General features: G+C 35.6%; 2 protein-coding genes across 3 annotated transcripts in view; one reads left to right on the top strand and one right to left on the bottom strand.

The window, feature by feature from the left end:
• Positions 1-3,348: 3,348 nt before the first annotated feature.
• On the bottom strand, positions 3,349-19,496 carry LOC143023016 (large ribosomal subunit protein mL63). The gene is made up of 3 exons (XM_076181458.1): positions 19,360-19,496; positions 5,517-5,628; positions 3,349-3,573 (listed from the first exon to the last, which is right to left on the bottom strand). The coding sequence occupies exons 1-3, from the start codon at positions 19,416-19,418 to the stop codon at positions 3,430-3,432; spliced, it is 315 nt and encodes a 104-aa protein (XP_076037573.1). The 5' UTR covers positions 19,419-19,496; the 3' UTR covers positions 3,349-3,429.
• The window catches only part of LOC143023014 (TBC1 domain family member 13), a 37,598-nt gene continuing 37,203 nt past the window's right edge, over positions 19,188-19,582 (top strand). Inside the window, exon 1 of one of the 2 annotated variants that reach the window (XM_076181452.1) lies at positions 19,188-19,427. Coding sequence is in view for 1 of the 2 variants with exons in the window: in XM_076181453.1 (XP_076037568.1) it covers positions 19,417-19,427 (11 nt within the window). In the remaining variant the exon portion in view is untranslated. The remainder of the gene's footprint in view (positions 19,428-19,582) is intronic. The other variant, XM_076181453.1, reaches the window with a different exon arrangement.

Raw genomic sequence — 19,582 nt, forward strand, 5'->3', positions numbered from 1 at the left:
GATTTGTTTGAATTTTCCTTTATTTCAAGATGCCATATATGCTTGGAAAAAAAGTAATATATGAGAGTTGTTGATTAATTCCTGGGATAATTGAAGAACCCTGCCCCATAGACCCCTGGTCAAATTCCCAGGTCTCGATAAACTGCCCCTGTTCGTGTTAAAGTTGGAAAAACATAAGAGATGATGCCTACCTAGAGCTCTTGATGTTATCTGCTTTTCAGAGCAACCATGGACTCTGGAACCAGAAAGTCTAAAGGCTTGTGACCACATGGGGGAAGAGATGAAGGTATTTGTTTCAACAATCAAGTATGGACACTGGACAACATTACCACAATTACGTGAGATCACATTTCAGCGCAACCAAATCCTGAAGGGATCAAAGGTGGAGGGAAGAATTAGATTCTGATGTATGCAATAGGTGGATCATGTTGTATCCAAGTATTAATACAACAGTATTGAGGAAGGAAGGGAGAAGACAGAAGATAGGGGTAAGTGGAGAATGTGTATGGATAATGCTGTGATGCATGGAAGGGAGTGGTTGTGTGAATGCTATTTTGACACAACCTGAAGGGATTTCTCCCAGGCTTCTCTTTTTCTATATGAGGGGACAAAGGGGGGGGGGTCACTAATTAAAAGAAGTGGCCTTGCCGTGGAAGTGCGGTGTCATACTGCACTACTCATAACCCAGGGCAATGGGCGAGATGCAAGGATGACCTGTCATCCAGGAAGAGCCAAGAAAAGAGGGAGGGAAGGGCGGTGAGTAGAATAGATCTAATGTGTGGGAGTGGAATTCTGCCTTCTGATTTTGGCTACCTTGTAAAGCCATGTCCAAATGGTCAACCATTGTAAGGCACAAGGGGTTTGCCCATCCATGGTTACCTTTAGCAGGCAAACCATCAAACTGTCCGTTACCGGCGCTATTAGAGGGCAGTGGGGGAAAGTTTGATGCCTCTGCAAAGCACACAGGGTAAAGAGTGGGCAGACCCACTCCATAGTGAGTTAGTAGGACATGATATCCACACCAAGTACAGACTGGTCTTCACAAGACACAGTAACATTAATTGACCTGTATAGAGCACACAAATGTTTATGGAATGTAAGGTGTAACACTGGTGATCATACCACACAAGACCACTTGCTCACAACCCCTGCTTACTGGTGACTAACCACCAACCACCATTGTCAGCCATGTGGACACCTTCACAGGCATAGTCTAGAAACTGCCTAGTTAGGGCACAGCCTACCAGGCACAACTCGACTGTGTGGACATTGCATAAGGGGAAAAAAGCCCCTGGTGTATATATGTATGTATTTAGAAGAGGGGTTTGATACCTGGTTGCAACGTGATCTTCAGTGAAGACAAAAATAAGCTAGCATCAGTATTAGCAAGGAAGATATAGTCAAACAGATGTAAAGCTACAAAATCCCAAGGTCCATTTGAAAATTTCCCAAGGGTGCGAAGAAAATGGAAATTTGAAATCTGTGAGCAGTTAAAGGAAGTATTTAGTAATTTGCTTGATGCTGAATTCTTTCCTATTTCACCCAAACATTGTTCCTATACAAAATTACAGACCAATCTGTTTGACTTTGGTTATAGGTAAAATGCTGGAATCATTAATACCAAATAGTGTCAGGGAACTTTCAGTATGGTTTCACCAATGGTAGGTCTTGTGTAATTAATCTTTTATCCATTTACACTAATGTTCATATGGTGGCAGACAATAGATGGTTATATTATATACCTCGACTTTAGCAAAGTGTTTGACAAGGTGCCCCTCCAGAGATTACTAAATAAAATGGCCCATGGCATAGGAGAAAACTTTGAATGAATTAAAGCATGGATTAGTGTCAGAAAATAGCACATCTCCATTAAAGATGTAAAATCCAAATGGGATAGTGTTACTAGTAGAGTTCTCCAGGACACGGGTTTGACTCCCTATTTTTCATTATGTCTGGGGTATTGGCTGCATGTTATTATGGGGTTAAAAACTGCTAAGTAGCATGCAGCAAATACTTTAGGGTCTATATGGGGTGCCCCTATGGACCACTCGCACATCATTTTGTCTGTGGTAGAGGAAATCTCTGTTCATAGAGAAATGATAATACTTTATTATACTGCAACTGTCCCTTCATAATGCAGTCACCCCATTCTTGTTACTGTCCTGTGCCATTTCTCTGTATTTTCATTTTCTCATTTTGCTGAACCCGGTAGTGGGGAAAAAGAATACTGCCACCAAGTATTTCCACTTCAGTCATATAAGGTGACAAAAACGGGATGAGGATAGGACTAGGCATCCTTCTCCCTGTAACCCCAAAGGGGACATTCCTAAAAAAATAAATAAAAAATAAAAATAAAGGCGTAAGAGGGTCTAGGAGTTTTCTTATAAGTATCCTAAGGTTTGGGTCTTTTAATATGCATGGATGTGGTACAAATGAGAGTAAAAGGGAAGAGATAGGCACTATGTTTGTGAGAAGAAAGATGGATGTATTAGCATTGAGTGAAACTAAGTTGAAAAGCAGGGCAAGTTTGAGATTGGGAGTGTAATTAGGAGGATCTCAGGAGTGAAGAGAAGATGAGGGAAAGAAGTGGTGTCTATACTAGTAAGTGAAGTGATAGGTAAGCGTATGGTGGAATGGAAGAAGGTTTCTTCAAGGTTAGTGTAGAAGGTGAAATTGGGAAGGGAGATGTGGGGTTTTGTAAGTGCATATGGGCCTGGTAGTGAGAAGAGTGTAGAGGAAAGGAAGGCTTCTTGGGTAGATTTAAACAAGTGCATAGAGGGTTTATGGGATCAATGGGTAAGATCCCGTAACATAACTGGAGATTATAGGAAACTAGCTGAGTTAATGTTGATGGAAGGGTATCTGGATACAATCGCTCCTTCATACAACCTTCTCTTTGCATTCATCCCCAGATATACATTTCTCTTAACACTTTTCATTTTACCTAGACATGTTTTTGCCTCTGATACTCTATAAGTCACCTCTACATTTACTCCTCCATTCATTGTCACATGTGACTCCAAATACTTAAAACACTCCACTTCCTTACGTATCAAATTACTTTCACCAATATTTTTCTCAACTTTCTCTTTGCACACCATTTCAAACTCAGTCACCAACTGATAATCATCAGCCCGCATCATAAACAATAAAACACATTGAACCACCCTTTCTATCAGGACTTTGCTCTATAAGGGATTCATGGGAAAACCCCATTCCATCCATGGTATTCCTCAGGGAGATGGGACCGCTTGGCCAAACAGTCTAAGGAATGTCATCCTCATCAGGACTATGTTAGTTGAGTAAATTTAATCTCAAATACAGGATCCAACATTGAACAAAACAAAGTAAAATTTATTGTTCTTTATTTCATAATGGTACAGGGATTTTTTTTTTTTACAAAATATATGTACATACAGAAAACAGTTACTAGTCCCACCGATCATTATTCTTCAGCACTGAAAATCTCTCCTCAATAGTAACATCAGGCTGGAATTTCTTCTGTTTTTGTCTAACATTGTACAACCATGTCTTGTCCTTGCCTAGTTCCTTAGCATGTCCCCATGACTGCTCCTAGAAGATATATATACATACACTCAGTTTATGTAAGAAAAGACTTTTGAACATATGACTTAATACTTAATGTGCTACTGGACCCCACATTTAGCTGTAATATTGATAGAAAGAATGAATGACAGGATTATTAAAGATTGAAATTGTACTTGCTTTATATGATAACAGTTATCATACTATAATCATATTGCAGTATATCATTAAAGAAAATAGAGAAAGATATGTTATCTTATATTTCACATATTGGTCTAGTTAATCAAGAGTGTTTATAGTTTGGTTAAGAGTTATGTTTTTAGTAGGCAGTTGTAGAGGGACTACTGAGGTATTGGTGTTTTCACTTACATTTTGATGTAGTATCATTGTTGTTTCAGGGGGTAAATGAGATTAGGTAGTTAATGTGAAGTGTTGTGTAAATCAGACATTATAGTAGTATATAGACTGTCAAGGGAGCTCTACATGGGATATGAGAGGATCATTTCCTGTCATGTTCTCTGGACTGAGCCCATGCTATATATCTTATCAACTTTGTATTTCCTCTAACTTTTCACATATAAACAAATGACAACTAGCAACTACTCTCCTACTATTACAAGATGGTGATACAGAGACAGGCCCATACTAATCTGCAGATTTCTAGTCAGAGAAACTCCAGGCAACAATTATTATTATTATCATTGTTATTGTTGTTTTTTTATTATTATTATTATAATCAGTATCATTGACAAAGAAGGTTGTAGAAGAGGAGATGCGAGCTTTCACAGATTGGTTACAGAATAGGATGAGGGAGTCATATGAGAGGTACAAAGAAAAGAGAAGAGAAGTAAAGCACAAGGTAAAGGAGGCAAAGAAGAGAGCAGATGTGAAATGGGGTAAGAGTATGACAGGAAATTTTAAAAGTAATAAAAAGATGTTTTGGAAAGAAATTAAGGGAGGAAGAGGAGGCAAATCAAGTAGAGAAGAAAAGGTAAAAGATGCAGATAGAGAGATGATAATGGAAGAGAAGGCAGTAAGAGGAAGATGGGCAGATTATTTTAGGGAGTTGCTAAATGTGAAGGAGGATAGGGAGGGAAAAGTAGTTGCAGTAGGAAGTGCTAAGAAAATGACCGTGGTGAGTGAGGAAAATGGAGGAGAAATAAGGAAGGATGAAGTGAAGGCAGTTGTTAGGATGATGAGAGCAAGGAAGGGAGGGATGGGGGTAGAAGTCGCTTATGTGTGAATGATATTTTGATGCAACCTGAAACCTGAAGGGATTTCTCCCCATCTTCTCTTTTTCTGCATGAGAGGATGGAGAAGGGGGGTCAATGATTAAGTGAAGTGGCCTTGCTGTGGATGTACTGTGTCTTGCTGCATTGCATTTGACTCAGTACAGTTTGCAAATAGGGATGACCTGTCATCCATGAGAAGCTGAGATGGGAGGGGTGAAAAGGGTGGTGGGAATGAGATGAGTGAGAATATGTTCCTCTGACTTGGCTACCTCTCTTATATGGGGAAAAAACTCTTGGTATAGACAGAATGGATCAAAGGCTATAACAAGGGTGATGCAAACAAGGTCATCATAATAAAACAACAGGGCAGGACTCGCAGTAAGGGGTATAAACTGGACAAATTTAGATTTAAGAAGGAAATAGGCAAGAATTGGTTTACTAATAGGGTGGTCGATGAATGGAATAAACTTAGTAACCATGTAGTAAGCGCTGAAACTATCAGTTGTTTTAAAAAACGATTAGACAACTTTATGGATGGGGATGACAGGTGGTGATGGATACAGAGCTGCCTAGTGTAGGCCTTATGGTTTTTTGCAGTCTCCTTTATTTCTTATGTTCTATGTTATGTTCTAATATGTATATACCTTGACTTCTATGTGGAAGCAGCTGGCATGTAATCTTATTAATACTTTCCATTCTCTCTTCCTTAAAATTAACATATCAACAAGAAAAACTTACAAGTGTAAGGTAAGGCTGACGTAAATAGAACATGTTTTCTTCTTCTTGCGCCAATCTTTTGCGTGCACCTTCAACTGCAAGTGGTCCTACTTTTGGAGTAACACGATTTTTCCTGTAAAATATAATAATGAATTAGTTTACATTGTACACAGAATCAATTTTCACCAGTACTGACCATCATCTTTAAGTGTAACCACTTTGAAAATTAAAGGTGTCTAATTTTACTAGATTTAGTTCTTACTACTTACCAAAGTCAATAATAGCTAAATAAATTAGAGTAAAAGTTTTGTTTTTTATTTATTGCAATTTGAAATTACTGATCCTATGATCAAAACATTGTCTGCTTCAGCTATTATCATAAAACCTAGGCATGGTGCCATCTGTTTTGCAGTGACATAAAAGATTATGTTCATTCTTCATGCATCATCATTGTATTTGATGAATAGTGATCATGTCGAGTGCTGCGGGCTAGTTAATACCAAATTTAGGAATTATGAAAATGAAGAAAGAACTACAGTAAGTCCTCGTTATACGGTACATATGCATTCCTGAAAACCTTACCGCAAATTGAAATTACCGTATACCGAACGAGGCCATTTACCAAAATGGGACAATGCAAAAAATTCTTATGGACAACCTCACAAGACAAGAAAGAAAGGCGATGGAGTCTGTATTCATCACCAACCAGGAGAACATCAATACGAGGACTGGGGATTTGATATAGGCTAAAGCAGCAACACGCTTCGTCATCTTGGACAAAATACACAGAGCCCCTGATCCAGATGGACAGCTCAGCCACGCGACGACCAACAGGCGGATATTTTGTCCACTCACTGTGACAACTCGTCACACCGGCAGATGACGTCGAGTGGGGGGACCAACCAGACACATTGCTACCTTCCCTTTTTCTGTCATGTATATATTGACCAGCTTGACTTTGAACACTATTCCTCTGAAGAAGCCACTCAGGCAAAACTAGTCATGAATAAAAGTATTTCCCTCAGCCTGTGTTCCCTTTACCTCCTACCCACATTCGTCACAATGTTCACACATAAATTGAACAGCCAAGGAATAACACATCCCTGGCAAAGTCCCACCTTTATCTCAAACCATTTGCTCTCTCCATTTCCAATTCTAATACAGGCTCTACTACTCTCATAAAAACTCTTGACTGCTCTTAACCACTTCCATACGGTGACGCCTACGTAGGCGTCATGAGGAGCAAGTGGGTACGCGATGATGCCGACGTCGGCGTCTTGATTATATTTATTGTAGTCGTACCTACGTAACCTCCATTCTCTCTAAACTGGCTTCATCATATTTTCTATGGTTATCAAAATTCACGGGTGAAAGAGAATGAATGATTGAGCACTGACTTTATTTTTTATAATGCAATTATTATGATGCAACATCGCACGTCAGGCAGCTAATGCTGCCAGACGTGCGATGTGCCCCGGAGTGAAGAGGTTAACAGCTTTCCTCCTATCCCATATATCTGCAATACCTCCCACAATGCCTTCCTGCCTACCCTATCATAAGCCTTTTCCAAATCCATAAAGGCCCAAAAAACATCCTTATCTTTTCCTAGAGCTTTTTCACATATCTGCCTTACCACAAAAATCTGATCCATGCAAACCCTAGCTGTCCTAAATCCACACAGTTCCTCACCAATTACTCCTTCTGTTCCTCTCCTAATCCTCTCGATACCCACCCATAAGCCTTCCCTACTACACTCGCACTTGTCCTCTTTTCCCTTGTAAAATTGAACTATACAGGCACTCCTCCAGTCCTCCGGAACTCTACCCTTTTAGATAAACATTAAACAGCCTCACCAGCCAGTCCACCATCATTGTATCTACCTTTTTTAGACACCACATGACACCCATCCAACCCAGGTGCCTTACCTGCCCTCATTATTTTGATACCTGCTTTCACCTCATCATTCTTTATTATTCCTCCATTTTCTCATTCATCACTCATTTTAGCACCTCCCACTGCAACTACCTTTCCTTCCCTATCCTCCTTTGCATTTAACTCCATTATCATCTCTCCATCTCCACTTTTTACTTCTACTTGGTTTGCCTCATCTTCCTCTCTTAATTTCCTTCCAATACATCTTTTTATCATTTTCAAAATTTTCTGTCATACTCATACCCCATTTCACATCTGCTCTCTTCTTTGCTTCCTTTATCTTATGATTTACTTCTCTTCTCTTTTCTTTGTACCTCTCACATGATTCTCTCATCCTATTTTGTAATCAATCATTGAATCCTCATTTCTTCTCTTCAACAACCTTCTCTGCTTCATCTTCCCATCACTCATTACCCTTCCTTCTATTTCCTTCCATCATACTTGTTCAACACACCATCTTTGCAGACCTTGTGACTCTCTCCTTGAACCATCCCCATTCCTCCTCCACTCCTAGTCCTACTCTATCCTTCACTCCCTCCCACTCCTCTCTCAGCTTCCTCTTGAACTCCTCCTCTACTTCTTATTTAAGCAGTTTAATCTAAGCACCTCCCTACCTTCTGTCTTTCTCTATCTATTCTCCCCTCTTAACTTACCTTCCACCAAAAAATGATCTGATATTCCCCCACTCTCTCCTCTTAGAACATGTGAACATGTTCAATAAATAATTTTTCAAAATTAATTATAATTATGAAACTCCTATTTGAGACCATATGATAACACAATTAGACTAATTTTACTATAATTTCTATTTCTATTGCCAATATACTGCCATTTAACAACACTAAGGAAATCTATCCTAATAAACAAAGTGTTTGCCATTGTGATGTTAGGGGTCAACTTGTTTGTATTTAATATTTAAATAATTACTTCATATAACAGATATAATTCTATATCTATGTCTAATGTAGTCTATATTTACTACTTATTTTATCAGTAACCTTAATCTTGTGGAATTCATTGACATTGGAAATTAAAAGTCCATATTTGATCTTTCTTAGCAACCAAAGTCCAACTAGTTCAAGGGGTCTCACTAATTGCAGAGAAACAGAGAAAACAGGGAAAACAGAGAAAATACAAAAAAGGACGGGTTTTGCTCAAATGCACACTTCTATATATGTATGGTTGCATTATTTGAACTATTTTCTTTAAAGTGTGTGATTTCCATGTAATATGATCAAAGAGAACTTACGTTTTTATCATCTGCAATTTTACCGACCCCGGCTACGACTCGTCCAGCCCGTCGTCTATGATTACTGGTGGTATGGATCAAACTACACTTTTAAGTTTCTTATTGTTGTGTTATTAGTGTAATAGACTACATATAGTTGAATTACTTAAACTCTTTTCTTTAAAATGTGTGGATTTTTATGTAATTTCACCAAAGAGAAGTTATGTTTTAGTCTCTGCAGTATGACCGACCACAGCTACATATACCGTAACAAATTAGCATATGGTTGCATTGTTTGAACTATTTTCTTTAAAAGGTGTGATTTTCATGTAATTTGATCAAAGAGAAGTAACGTTTTTATCCTCTGCAAAATTACCGACCCCAGCTACGATTCGTGGTTACGATTCATGGTTACCGCTAGCCTGCCATCTATGTTCTGCGAATGCAGATCATCACTGAGCGTCAGAGTTGCCAGATTGGCGTTTTTAATGCCAAATTTTGTATCTTTGGAATGTTTTTACTGTGTTTGGCAGGAAATTTTGTTGGGTGGCATTTTTGGGAATTTGGCATTTTTGGGGGGCGTGATTAGAGATCACTCTTTTACTTGTATCAAGAATTAAATGATGATGTATGTGAATGATATAAATTTAACTTGGTTATGTGGGAAATGTAAAGATTTTGTGCCTAGCCAGAGGATGTTTCAGCTCTTCTTTAGTGAAAATATGTAATAACGCAGTAGTGCATCAAACATTTCTAAATCTGATGATGCTTTTGATTATATTTAGACACAATAGAAAAGTCACAAATGTATTTTCTATTTATGTACATCTGAGTCTCTAGGAGGTTGTTTAATAAACTGGTTTAATTTATTGTAGAGGATACCAAAAAGTTTACTTAGGAACTTAAACGTAATGTATGGAGTAATACATTTTATTTTAGTTATTGGTATTTTTTCTTTCTCACATAATACGGAGTATAATATATTTTATTTTGGAAGTTCATATTTTTCTTTCCTTTTCACACAGTCTTGAAGTAGATTTATTTCAGAGGATGGTGGTTTATTACAATTCCGCTAGAATTAAATGATGATGTACATGAATGATATAAATTGATCTTGGTCATATCATGTGACATTGTTTTACATTGGCTAGTCAACAGTAGAAAAATATTTTATATTGTAATTGTAGTTATACACATCTTTAACTACTTGATCTTGGTTATATCATGTGGTATTGTATTATATTGGCTAGTCAACCGTAAAAACTATTTTTATATTGTAATTGTAGTTATATACATTATTTTTAACCACATGTAAAACCAAAATACAAAAAAATCTTAGAAAATGTAATGGTTGGCATTTTTAGGGCATGTTTTAAAAACATTTTTGCAGCATTTTGTCAGAATTTGGCATTTTTCCTGGTAGAAAACCTGGCAACCCTGCTAAGCGTGGTTGATGAAGTTGGCCAAAAACATAATAATTTTAGAATTTCTTGTGAGGTTCGAACATGTGGTAGAGTGAACATTTTTATTTTAAAAACTGTTGTTTATTTCTTTACAATACAAAGATTACATTAATATTGCATACAATTAAATACAAAATTTTCATTGAATTTTATTTAAGATACGCTATACAAAATTTATAAGCTATGAAATATGATATTGCGTACATTGTATTACGCAAAGTAGACCACTTGAAAAAAGAAACTAACGAAGCAGAGCGCTTTCGTATATTACATATTCAATGCAAAGAGGACATAGTTGAATAGAAAATACATATTTTATATATACATAAAAAAGGAATACAAAAACTCCATTAAATATTGACGTCAACTTCGCCGTGTTCCATCATGCCAACCAAGAAGACCACAGAATGGACTGGGATAACGCACCAATTATATTCAAATCCCATTGTAGCTTTCAAAGTGGTACCATCGCAAATGCCAATATATTCCGCAAACTACGTTCCAAGAACTCGGTGAGATGTCCCTTGGGTACTGGTGCAACTCTTGCGTAACGAACGGGTGCTTCGAGGATAAACTGTTGCTTTTTTTTATAACCATAGTAGTTTGTTGCAGGAAGCGTAAAAAGGGAACAAATATTTTTGCGTAATACACCAAGTACATCAACACCTATAACCTTAGGCAAGTTTGAAGCTCATCTGGAACCTGATACGAATGCCGTTGCAGTCCTTGACAAGTGTGGTGGTGTGAAGAACCGAACGATTCATGTAACCGGGGATGGAATTGCCAGTTCAACTCTTTTTTCGGTAGCACTGTGCGGGAATTAGCACCTAGCCACGAATTTACGAGTGCGGACAACAATCTATAAAGGCAAGAACAACGACTCTACGTGGGATGTTCGTGGGTATCCAGACATTTGGGCACAGGACATTTAGGCACACGACATTTGGTCACAAAGTACTGGGTGCGACATTTGGGCACAGCATAATTCGTGTTGTATATTACGATCTCAAACCAAGAAAAAATAATAAAAGATGATTCTTTTGAACAGCAGGCATGAAAATGTTAAATTAGGCATGAATAATTTATATTAGTTGGGTTTTACTATGTCACGTGACGAATACAAAAAGATGATAAATTACTTTCAGACATACATATGAGAATCACACAGCATCAGACATGCATTGTTTCTGATTCTCTATGAATAAGGAAAAAAACTGAAAAATATATAATGATGAAATAAAAATAATCCAAATAACTAAAATGTTACAAAATGTTACAAATGTTACAAAAATGTTGTGTAAGTAAGCAAAGAATCAATGATTTTATACGAATATCAATTTATTTTTGGATAGTTTCACATAACCAAGACAAAGAACAATGAAGGACTATCAGTGTTACAATTATAAAGGGCACACAGAAGGGTTTCACCCGAACTTTATGTTTTTGCATAGGTGTGTTTAGGGACTTCATCTAGTAATTGGTTGAATGATCGAAAACAGAGAGTTGTTTTAAATGGAAAAATTTCTAGACGGAAAAATATTACAAGTGGAGTTCCTCAGGGTTCCGTTCTTGGGCCACTTTTATTCATAGTATATATAAATGATATAGACAATGGACTACTGTTTCCAAATTTGCTGATGATACAAAACTGTGCGGAATGGCAAATGATCACTTAAACCAATTAGCTATTCAAGAAGATTTAGATGAATTACAGCAATGGTCTGAAAAATGGCTAATGAACACAAGTAAATGCAAGGTAATGCACATAGGTAAAAATAACAGTGAGAACGATTACAAGTTATTTGAAAATTCGTTAACAAAAGTGGATAGTGAAAAGGATCTCGGCGTAATTATCAGTAACGATGTCAAATCATCTAAGGAGCGTATTTCAGCCTCTGAGAAAGGAAACAAGATTCTAGGACTGATTGCGCAACCTTTTGACTTCAAAAGTCTATCTCTCATTAATAAGCTGTATAAATCGTTAGTTCATTCACATTTGGAATATACTGTTTCCGTATGGTCACCGAATCTCATTAAAGGCATTGACAGACTGGAAAAAGTACAACGGCGAGCCACAAAACTGATTAAAAAAATCTGTTTTCCCTAAAAAAGGGTAGACTCAGAGGTGACTTGATACAGGCCTTTAAAATTCTAAAGGGAATTGACAACATCAAAAGTGACAGAACTTTCACATTGAATGAGAATCAGACAAGAAACAATGGTCTCAAACTGTCCGGAAATAGATTCAATTTGGAAGTAGGTAGAAAAAACTTCGCCAACCGTGTAATTAATGAATGGAATAAACTTCCTGCACAGGTAGTGCAATGTAGTTCAGTTCGAAGCTTTAAGAATCATTTAGATAAACACCTAAGCAAGATGCTGTAATGATTATGATTTATTTTATATTATTTGTTTTTGTTTTGTCATCATTTGTTTGTTTGATTTTCATTTATCATTAGTTATATGTTAATTTATTATCATTTACTATTTACCTGTTTGTTTATTACTTAACTATACCTATGCATTTATTTATGTATTTTATTTGTTGTTTACATTATTATAGTTTTTATTTATTAATTTATTATTATTATTATTTTTTCGCACCCGACCTAGATATGGGTGTAGGACAGTTGCTCACCGGATAGTTGCTCACCGGACAATCGCTCACCGGAGAAGTGACAAATAGGACACTTGCTCACCAAAGATTTTTTTTTACTTTTCTTGAACTTGATAACAAACAATATACAGGATTTTTTTTAGTTATATTTAGGTTTATTACAGCAATAATACACAAACAATATCCATAGACAGACTGATGCTTAGCCGAAAGAAGAGCATACACGCATGAAACAGCACTGGATCCCAGTGGTGCACGGATAACATGAATCCATGTCATAATCCCACAGTTACAAAATCCCACATGTCGAAAACCTACAATCAAAATCCCATAATTCATAATCCCATATATCATTGATCAAAATCCCATACTATCTTATCATACATAACTATAATATCAAAAAATGTTTTATATTATTGTCATATAGTTGGATATAGATGTGGAACCGATCAATGTTTTGTAGGTATGTTAATAACATCAAAGAATTGGAAACAATTAATTAAAATTGACTTCAGGTAGCTGGGCTTTTAGAAATTATTGTTAATTTGTTGGAATTCAACAAATTAGATAGATTAAAGGGTATGGCACAACAAGGCAACTAACTTGAGTTCATTGAATTCAGTTCACATTCACAAATAAGTTACCAATCACTAATCAGTTACTCTTTGATCATTTATCATTAATCGACTCTTCACATAATTCCATCTAGAGGGGATTTCATGTAATATGCGCCGGTTATGTTAACTACCTTCAGTATTCTATCTGAATGACTGATTTGAATATATTTTCAATTATATTGCCCTCTGAAGTGAGTGCTTATGTACAATCTTGAGTACAATATGATGTTTAATCCTATGTATGATTCTGTACTAAATTTTGAATGCATATGTATGATTTTCTAGTATAGTTTACTTGTCGCTATGATTTCAATGTATGGATTTTGTTGTGATATGACATGAATGCTAATATGTACGATGCTTATGAATTATTTGAATTCTTTATGCAATCTGTACGATTAAGTGCTGTGATAATATGATTGAGGTTTATAAAGTTTGCATGTAATAATCAATAAAATATTAATAAATAAAACAAATAATTTTTAATTATTTTGGCAAGGAAAGGTCCAAACTGTACCCACAGTATATCAACGACATGAGGATGTGGTGTGTTCACTTGGGACTGGGGATTCAGTAAAGAGTTGTTTAGTGGTGGTGATGATTGGGGATTCTGATGCACATTATCACAATATTGTTTCTTTGTGTAAAAAAATAACAAAAAACTTATTTAGATTTAGGCTGTGAACTGAAATCAATGTCCTTTTCACTTAAGTTTTTTTATCAAACGCGACTAATGGTGATAACAATTAACACCACGTATTGATCAATAACTTGTACATGTAAACTGAAATCGATACAACACTCACTAATTTTCCTGTCAATTAATTAATCCTAATTCTTCAATTAACATTTTATATTGACTCAATATTATAATCAATATATAATAATAACTATAACAAAATAGATATAGACTTGCACCGGTGAACTGAAATTTAGACACATTTCCATATGGAATTTGTTCTACATGTCATAAAACATTGAATTAAAATACATGTGGGATTTTGACCATGAAGTGTGGGATTTTGAACAATGGGATATTGAATGTGGGATTTTGACTTATGGGATTTTGTTTTGTGGGATTTTGAATGTACATGGGATAACATACACCTGGCGGTAAATATATATTGATGGGAGAAATTTGTATTGAATTTTATAATTATTAAAAACTAAAATATGAAAGTTTGTATTATTGCTGTAATAAACCTAAATATAACTAAAAAAATCCTGTATATTGTTTGTTATTAAGTTCAAGAGAAGTAAAAAAAAATCTTTGGTGAGCAAGTGTCCTATTTGTCACTTCTCCGGTGAGCGATTGTCCGGTGAGCAATTATCCGGTGAGCAATTATCCAGTGAGCAACTGTCCGTACCCGCCTAGATATGGACCAAAAGGTCTCCTGTCGGCATGCTCCGCCTTTGTAATCCTTTGTAATCTTACCAGAAGGGCTTCACCCGAATTTCTGCTTGACTGTAGGTATTTCACTTTTTGGGTTAGTTCGTCCACATATAGAATATGCTGTTTCCGTATGGAGGTATTATGGGTGGTTTAGGAGGTAATTTGTCATGGATCCGTGGACAAGTGGCCCTTTACAGCCCACGCACTCACCTTCCACCCACTAGGGCACGATAACTCCCCCACTGGCGTGCTGTTACCCGCATTGTATATAAATTTATATATCCATGTACATAATTTATACAATAAACCTTTATTAATTGATTAACCATTGTCACATTTAGTCTTTGGACATTTAGTCTTCGGACATTTAGCCTTCGGACATTTAGTCTTCGGACATTTAGTCTTCGGACTAAAATTTAGTCTTCGGACTAAAATTTAGTCTTCGGACTAAAATTTAGTCGGACGACTATAATTTAGTCTTCCGACTAAAATTTAGTCTTCGGACTAAAATTTAGTCTTCGGGCTAAAATTTAGTCTTCGGGCTAAAATTTAGTCTTCGGGCTAAAATTTAGTCTTCGGACTAAAATTTAGTCTTCGGACTAAAATTTAGTCTTTGGACATTTAGTATTTGGACATTTAGTCTTCGGACATTTAGTCTTCGGACAATTGGTCTTCCTTTGCAAAATAACTGGTCTTCAGGCATTTAGTCTTCTGGACAATTAGTCCTCATCTTCAAGTTATAATAGGATAATCAGCTTAAAATATCTATATTAAGAAAAAAAGATAGATTGAAATTCATGTCTATACAATTCTTTATTATTTATAGACACATATGATATGCATTATTTTCAATACAATGTAATACAATCATTCAAGAACGATTGAAATTTATGTATAGATAATTCTTTACTATGTAATTCTTTACATATGATATACATTTTTCAATACAATGTAATATAATCATTCACTTTAATAAGTTTACAATTATGTAAGACGAGTAGAATTACGGGTATTTGTCAACGTTCTAGCACAGATATCATCATGAGAAACACAGTTTATTGAAACTTTTAGTTCATGATCGCAGACTTCTTCCAACACGACGAAGGAAATCATTGACATCTGATATGCCATCGCGATGCTGCTCGCAAAGTATTTAGTTTATTCTGAAGCTGGACATGTTTACGCTTAACTCGTTTCTTTGTTTACTTAAAATTTAGAACACCAAAATGCCATTATTATTTTTTGAGCACCAACATAACTACTTTGGCCATTCTTTATTTATACTTTATTTACCTTTATTTATTTATTTATGGATGGATGGATGAATGAACATAAAAAAATCCTTTTGGTGCCAAATAAGTCGCTTAACGCACGAAACCTGTTTATTATCTAACTATACCTTTGCATTTATTTATGTATTCTATTTATCTACATTATTATAGTTTTTATTTATTTATTTTGTACTATTATGATTTTTTCTCGCATCCGTCCTAGATATGGGCCAAAAGGTCTCCTGTCGGCATGCTCCGCCTTTGTAATCTCGCAACAATTATAGAACACGAGGCCCGAGTGCGCCTAAACGCGTGAGACCGGGACATAATCCTGCCAGGGCGAGATTTCTCAAGAAGGGGGAAGTCTCGGGTAGCAGTACTTTCGGTAATTGCGGTGTGATTAGCACGTCAATCAGAGATAGGGACTAGGGTAAATGACAGGCGTAATTGATGTGATGAGCAATCGAGAGTGACTGTTCTCAATTCATAATCTATCATAGGTCTGCGGATAAAATCGATAGTTCTCTTTGATCATATTATATGGAAATTACACCTTTTAAAGACAATAATTCAACTATATGCAGTCTATTACACTGAAAACATAATAGTGTTTCTAAATAGAGTGAAGTTTGATCCATACCACCCAGGCACGGATCCAGGATTGTTATTGGGGGGGAGGGAACCGATAAGCGATAACCGATTCTTGAAACACGCCGAGAAACACCCCCAAGAATATAACAAATCTTAAATTCAAACTTGCCCAAGGTTATAGGTGTTGATGTACTTGGTGTATTGTGCAAAAATATTTGTTCCCTTTTTGTGCTTCCTGCAACAAACTACTATGGTTATACAAAAAAGCAACAGTTTATCCTCGAAGCACCCGTTCGTTACGCAAGAGTTGCACCAGTACCCAAGGGACATCTCACCGAGTTCTTGGAACGTAGTTTGCGGAATATCTTGGCATTTGCGATGGTACCACTTTGAAAGCTACAATGGGATTTGAATATAACTGGTGCGTTATCCCAGTCCATTCTGTGGTCTTCTTGGTTGGCATGATGGAACACGGCGAAGTTGACGTCAATATTTAATGGAGTTTTTGTATTCCTTTTTCATGTATATACAAAATATGTATTTCTATTCAACTATGTACTTTTTGTATTGAATATGTAATATACGAAAGCGCTCTGCTTCGTTAGTTTCTTTTTTCAAGTGGTCTACTTTGCATAATACCATGTATGCAATGTCATATTTCATAGAATATAAATTTTGTATAGCGCATTTCAAATAAAATTTAATGATTTTTTTTTATTTAATTGCATGGAATATTAAGCAACCTTTGTATTATAAAGAAATAAACAACAATAGTTAACAAAAAAAAAATCACTCTACATTTATTCAAGTTAGTATGCAAATATGCCCCACATGTTCGAACCTCACAAGAAATTCTAAAAGTATTATGTTTTTGGCCAACTCCATCAACCACGCTTAGCAGGGTTGCCAGGTTTTCTACCAGGAAAAATACCAACTTCTGACAAAATGCTGCCAAAAACTGCCAAATTGTTTTTAAAACATGCCCCAAAATGCCAACCATTACATTGTCTAAGATTTTTTCTTTTTTGCATTTTGGTTTTACATGTGCAGTTAAAAATAATGTGTATAACTACAATTACATGAAAACTATTTTTTACGGTTGACTAGCCAATATAAAACAATACCACATGATATAACCAAGATCAAGTAGTTAAAAATAATGTGTATAACTACAATTACAATATAAAAATAATTTTTACTGTTGACTAGCCAATATAAAACAATGTCACATGATATGACCAAGATCAATTTATATCACTCATGTACACCATCATTTAATTCTAGTGGTACTGTAATAAACCACCATCCTCTGAAATAAATCTACTTTCAACATGAATAAAAATACATGTGACTTTTCTATTGTGTCTAAATATAATCAAAAGCATCATCAGATTTAGAAATGTTTGATGAGCTACTCCGTTCTTACATATTTTCACTAAAGAAGAGCTGAAACATCCTTTGGCTAGGCACAAAATCTTTGCAACATTTTCCGCATGATATAACCAAGATAAATTTATATAATTCATATACATCATCATTTAATTCTTGATATAAGTAAAAGTGATCTCTAATCACGACCGGGTATTTAAAAACGCCCCCCAACAAATTTTCCTGCCAAACACAGTAAAAACATTCCGAAGATACAAAATTTGGCATTGAAAACGCCAATCTGGCAACTCTGACGCTCAGTGATGATCTGCATTCGCGGTACATAGATGGCAGGCTAGCGGTAACCACGAATCGTAACCACGAATCGTAGCTGGAGTCGGTAATTTTGCAGAGGATTAAAAACGTTACTTCTCTTTGGTCAAATTACATGAAAATCACACCTTTTAAAGAAAATAGTTCAAATAATGCAACCATATGCTAATTTGTTACGGTATATGTAGCTGTGGTCGGTCATACTGCAGAGACTAAAACATAACTTCTCTTTGGTGAAATTACATGAAAATCACACATTTTAAAGAAAAAAAGTTTAAATAATTCAACTATATGCAACCATACATATATAGAAGTGTGCATTTGAGCAAAACCCTCCTTTTTTTGCATTTTCTCTGTTTTCTCTATTTCTCTGTTTTCCCTGAAATTAGTGACACCGAGTTCAAGTAAACAGTAATAACTAATTACATTACAAAACAAACTGTAAGTAAACAACTTCTACATGAATGTGTTTATATGATTGTAATATACAAGAAAGGAATGTGTTCTAATATTTTTTCTCCAACTACCATATCTATTAACTATTTTCAAATTCATTTGTGATTTTAGCTTGAATTAAATAAACTTCCCAACTATTCCACAAGCTGATGTATCTACATGGAAAACAGTTTTTGACATGTATTTACCTAGTTATAGGTGTGTGTGTGTGTGTGACTGTGTGTGTGTGTGCCAACTATAAAATAAATAAAATAGTCAATACATGGCATGTATTGACTATTTATTTAAAGCATGGTGTCATAAAGAAATAAAATTACATATGGAATCATTGCCTACAATACTCTTAATAATATCTAAGAATCGTGCTTGCCAACCATTCTAGTTCAAAACCTACAACCTAAAACTTCGAACACGAAACATCAGTTAGAGGGCTTCTAATACACAACCCACTTTTGTTCACGGTTGTTGTAGTGGCATACTTCAGTGTAGTGCAAGTTTCGGTCACGTTAGAGTATTGTATGGTGCAAAAGGCTAAAAGTATACAACCATTAGATATTAGATTTGCTACAAAGATTACATAACAAGTGACACTTACCCGATATAAATATTTCCCGGGATTGAACGCTTTCTTAATAACAAAATTCCCAACCTCATGATGTATACGTAAGGACTCAATTTTGTTTACATTCATGTACGAGTGTCGGTTTTTCGGCTGCTCGTATATTGTAGACATTTTAATAGAGTTGAATTATAGAATATGAAAATATTTTGTAGATTATTAAAAATCATAATTCGTTTTTATTATCATCGAGGAAAGT

The sequence above is a fragment of the Oratosquilla oratoria genome, unplaced genomic scaffold, assembly GCF_046742065.1.
Source record: "Oratosquilla oratoria isolate Oo_2021 unplaced genomic scaffold, ASM4674206v1 SCAFFOLD275, whole genome shotgun sequence".
Lineage (NCBI taxonomy): Eukaryota > Metazoa > Arthropoda > Malacostraca > Stomatopoda > Squillidae > Oratosquilla > Oratosquilla oratoria.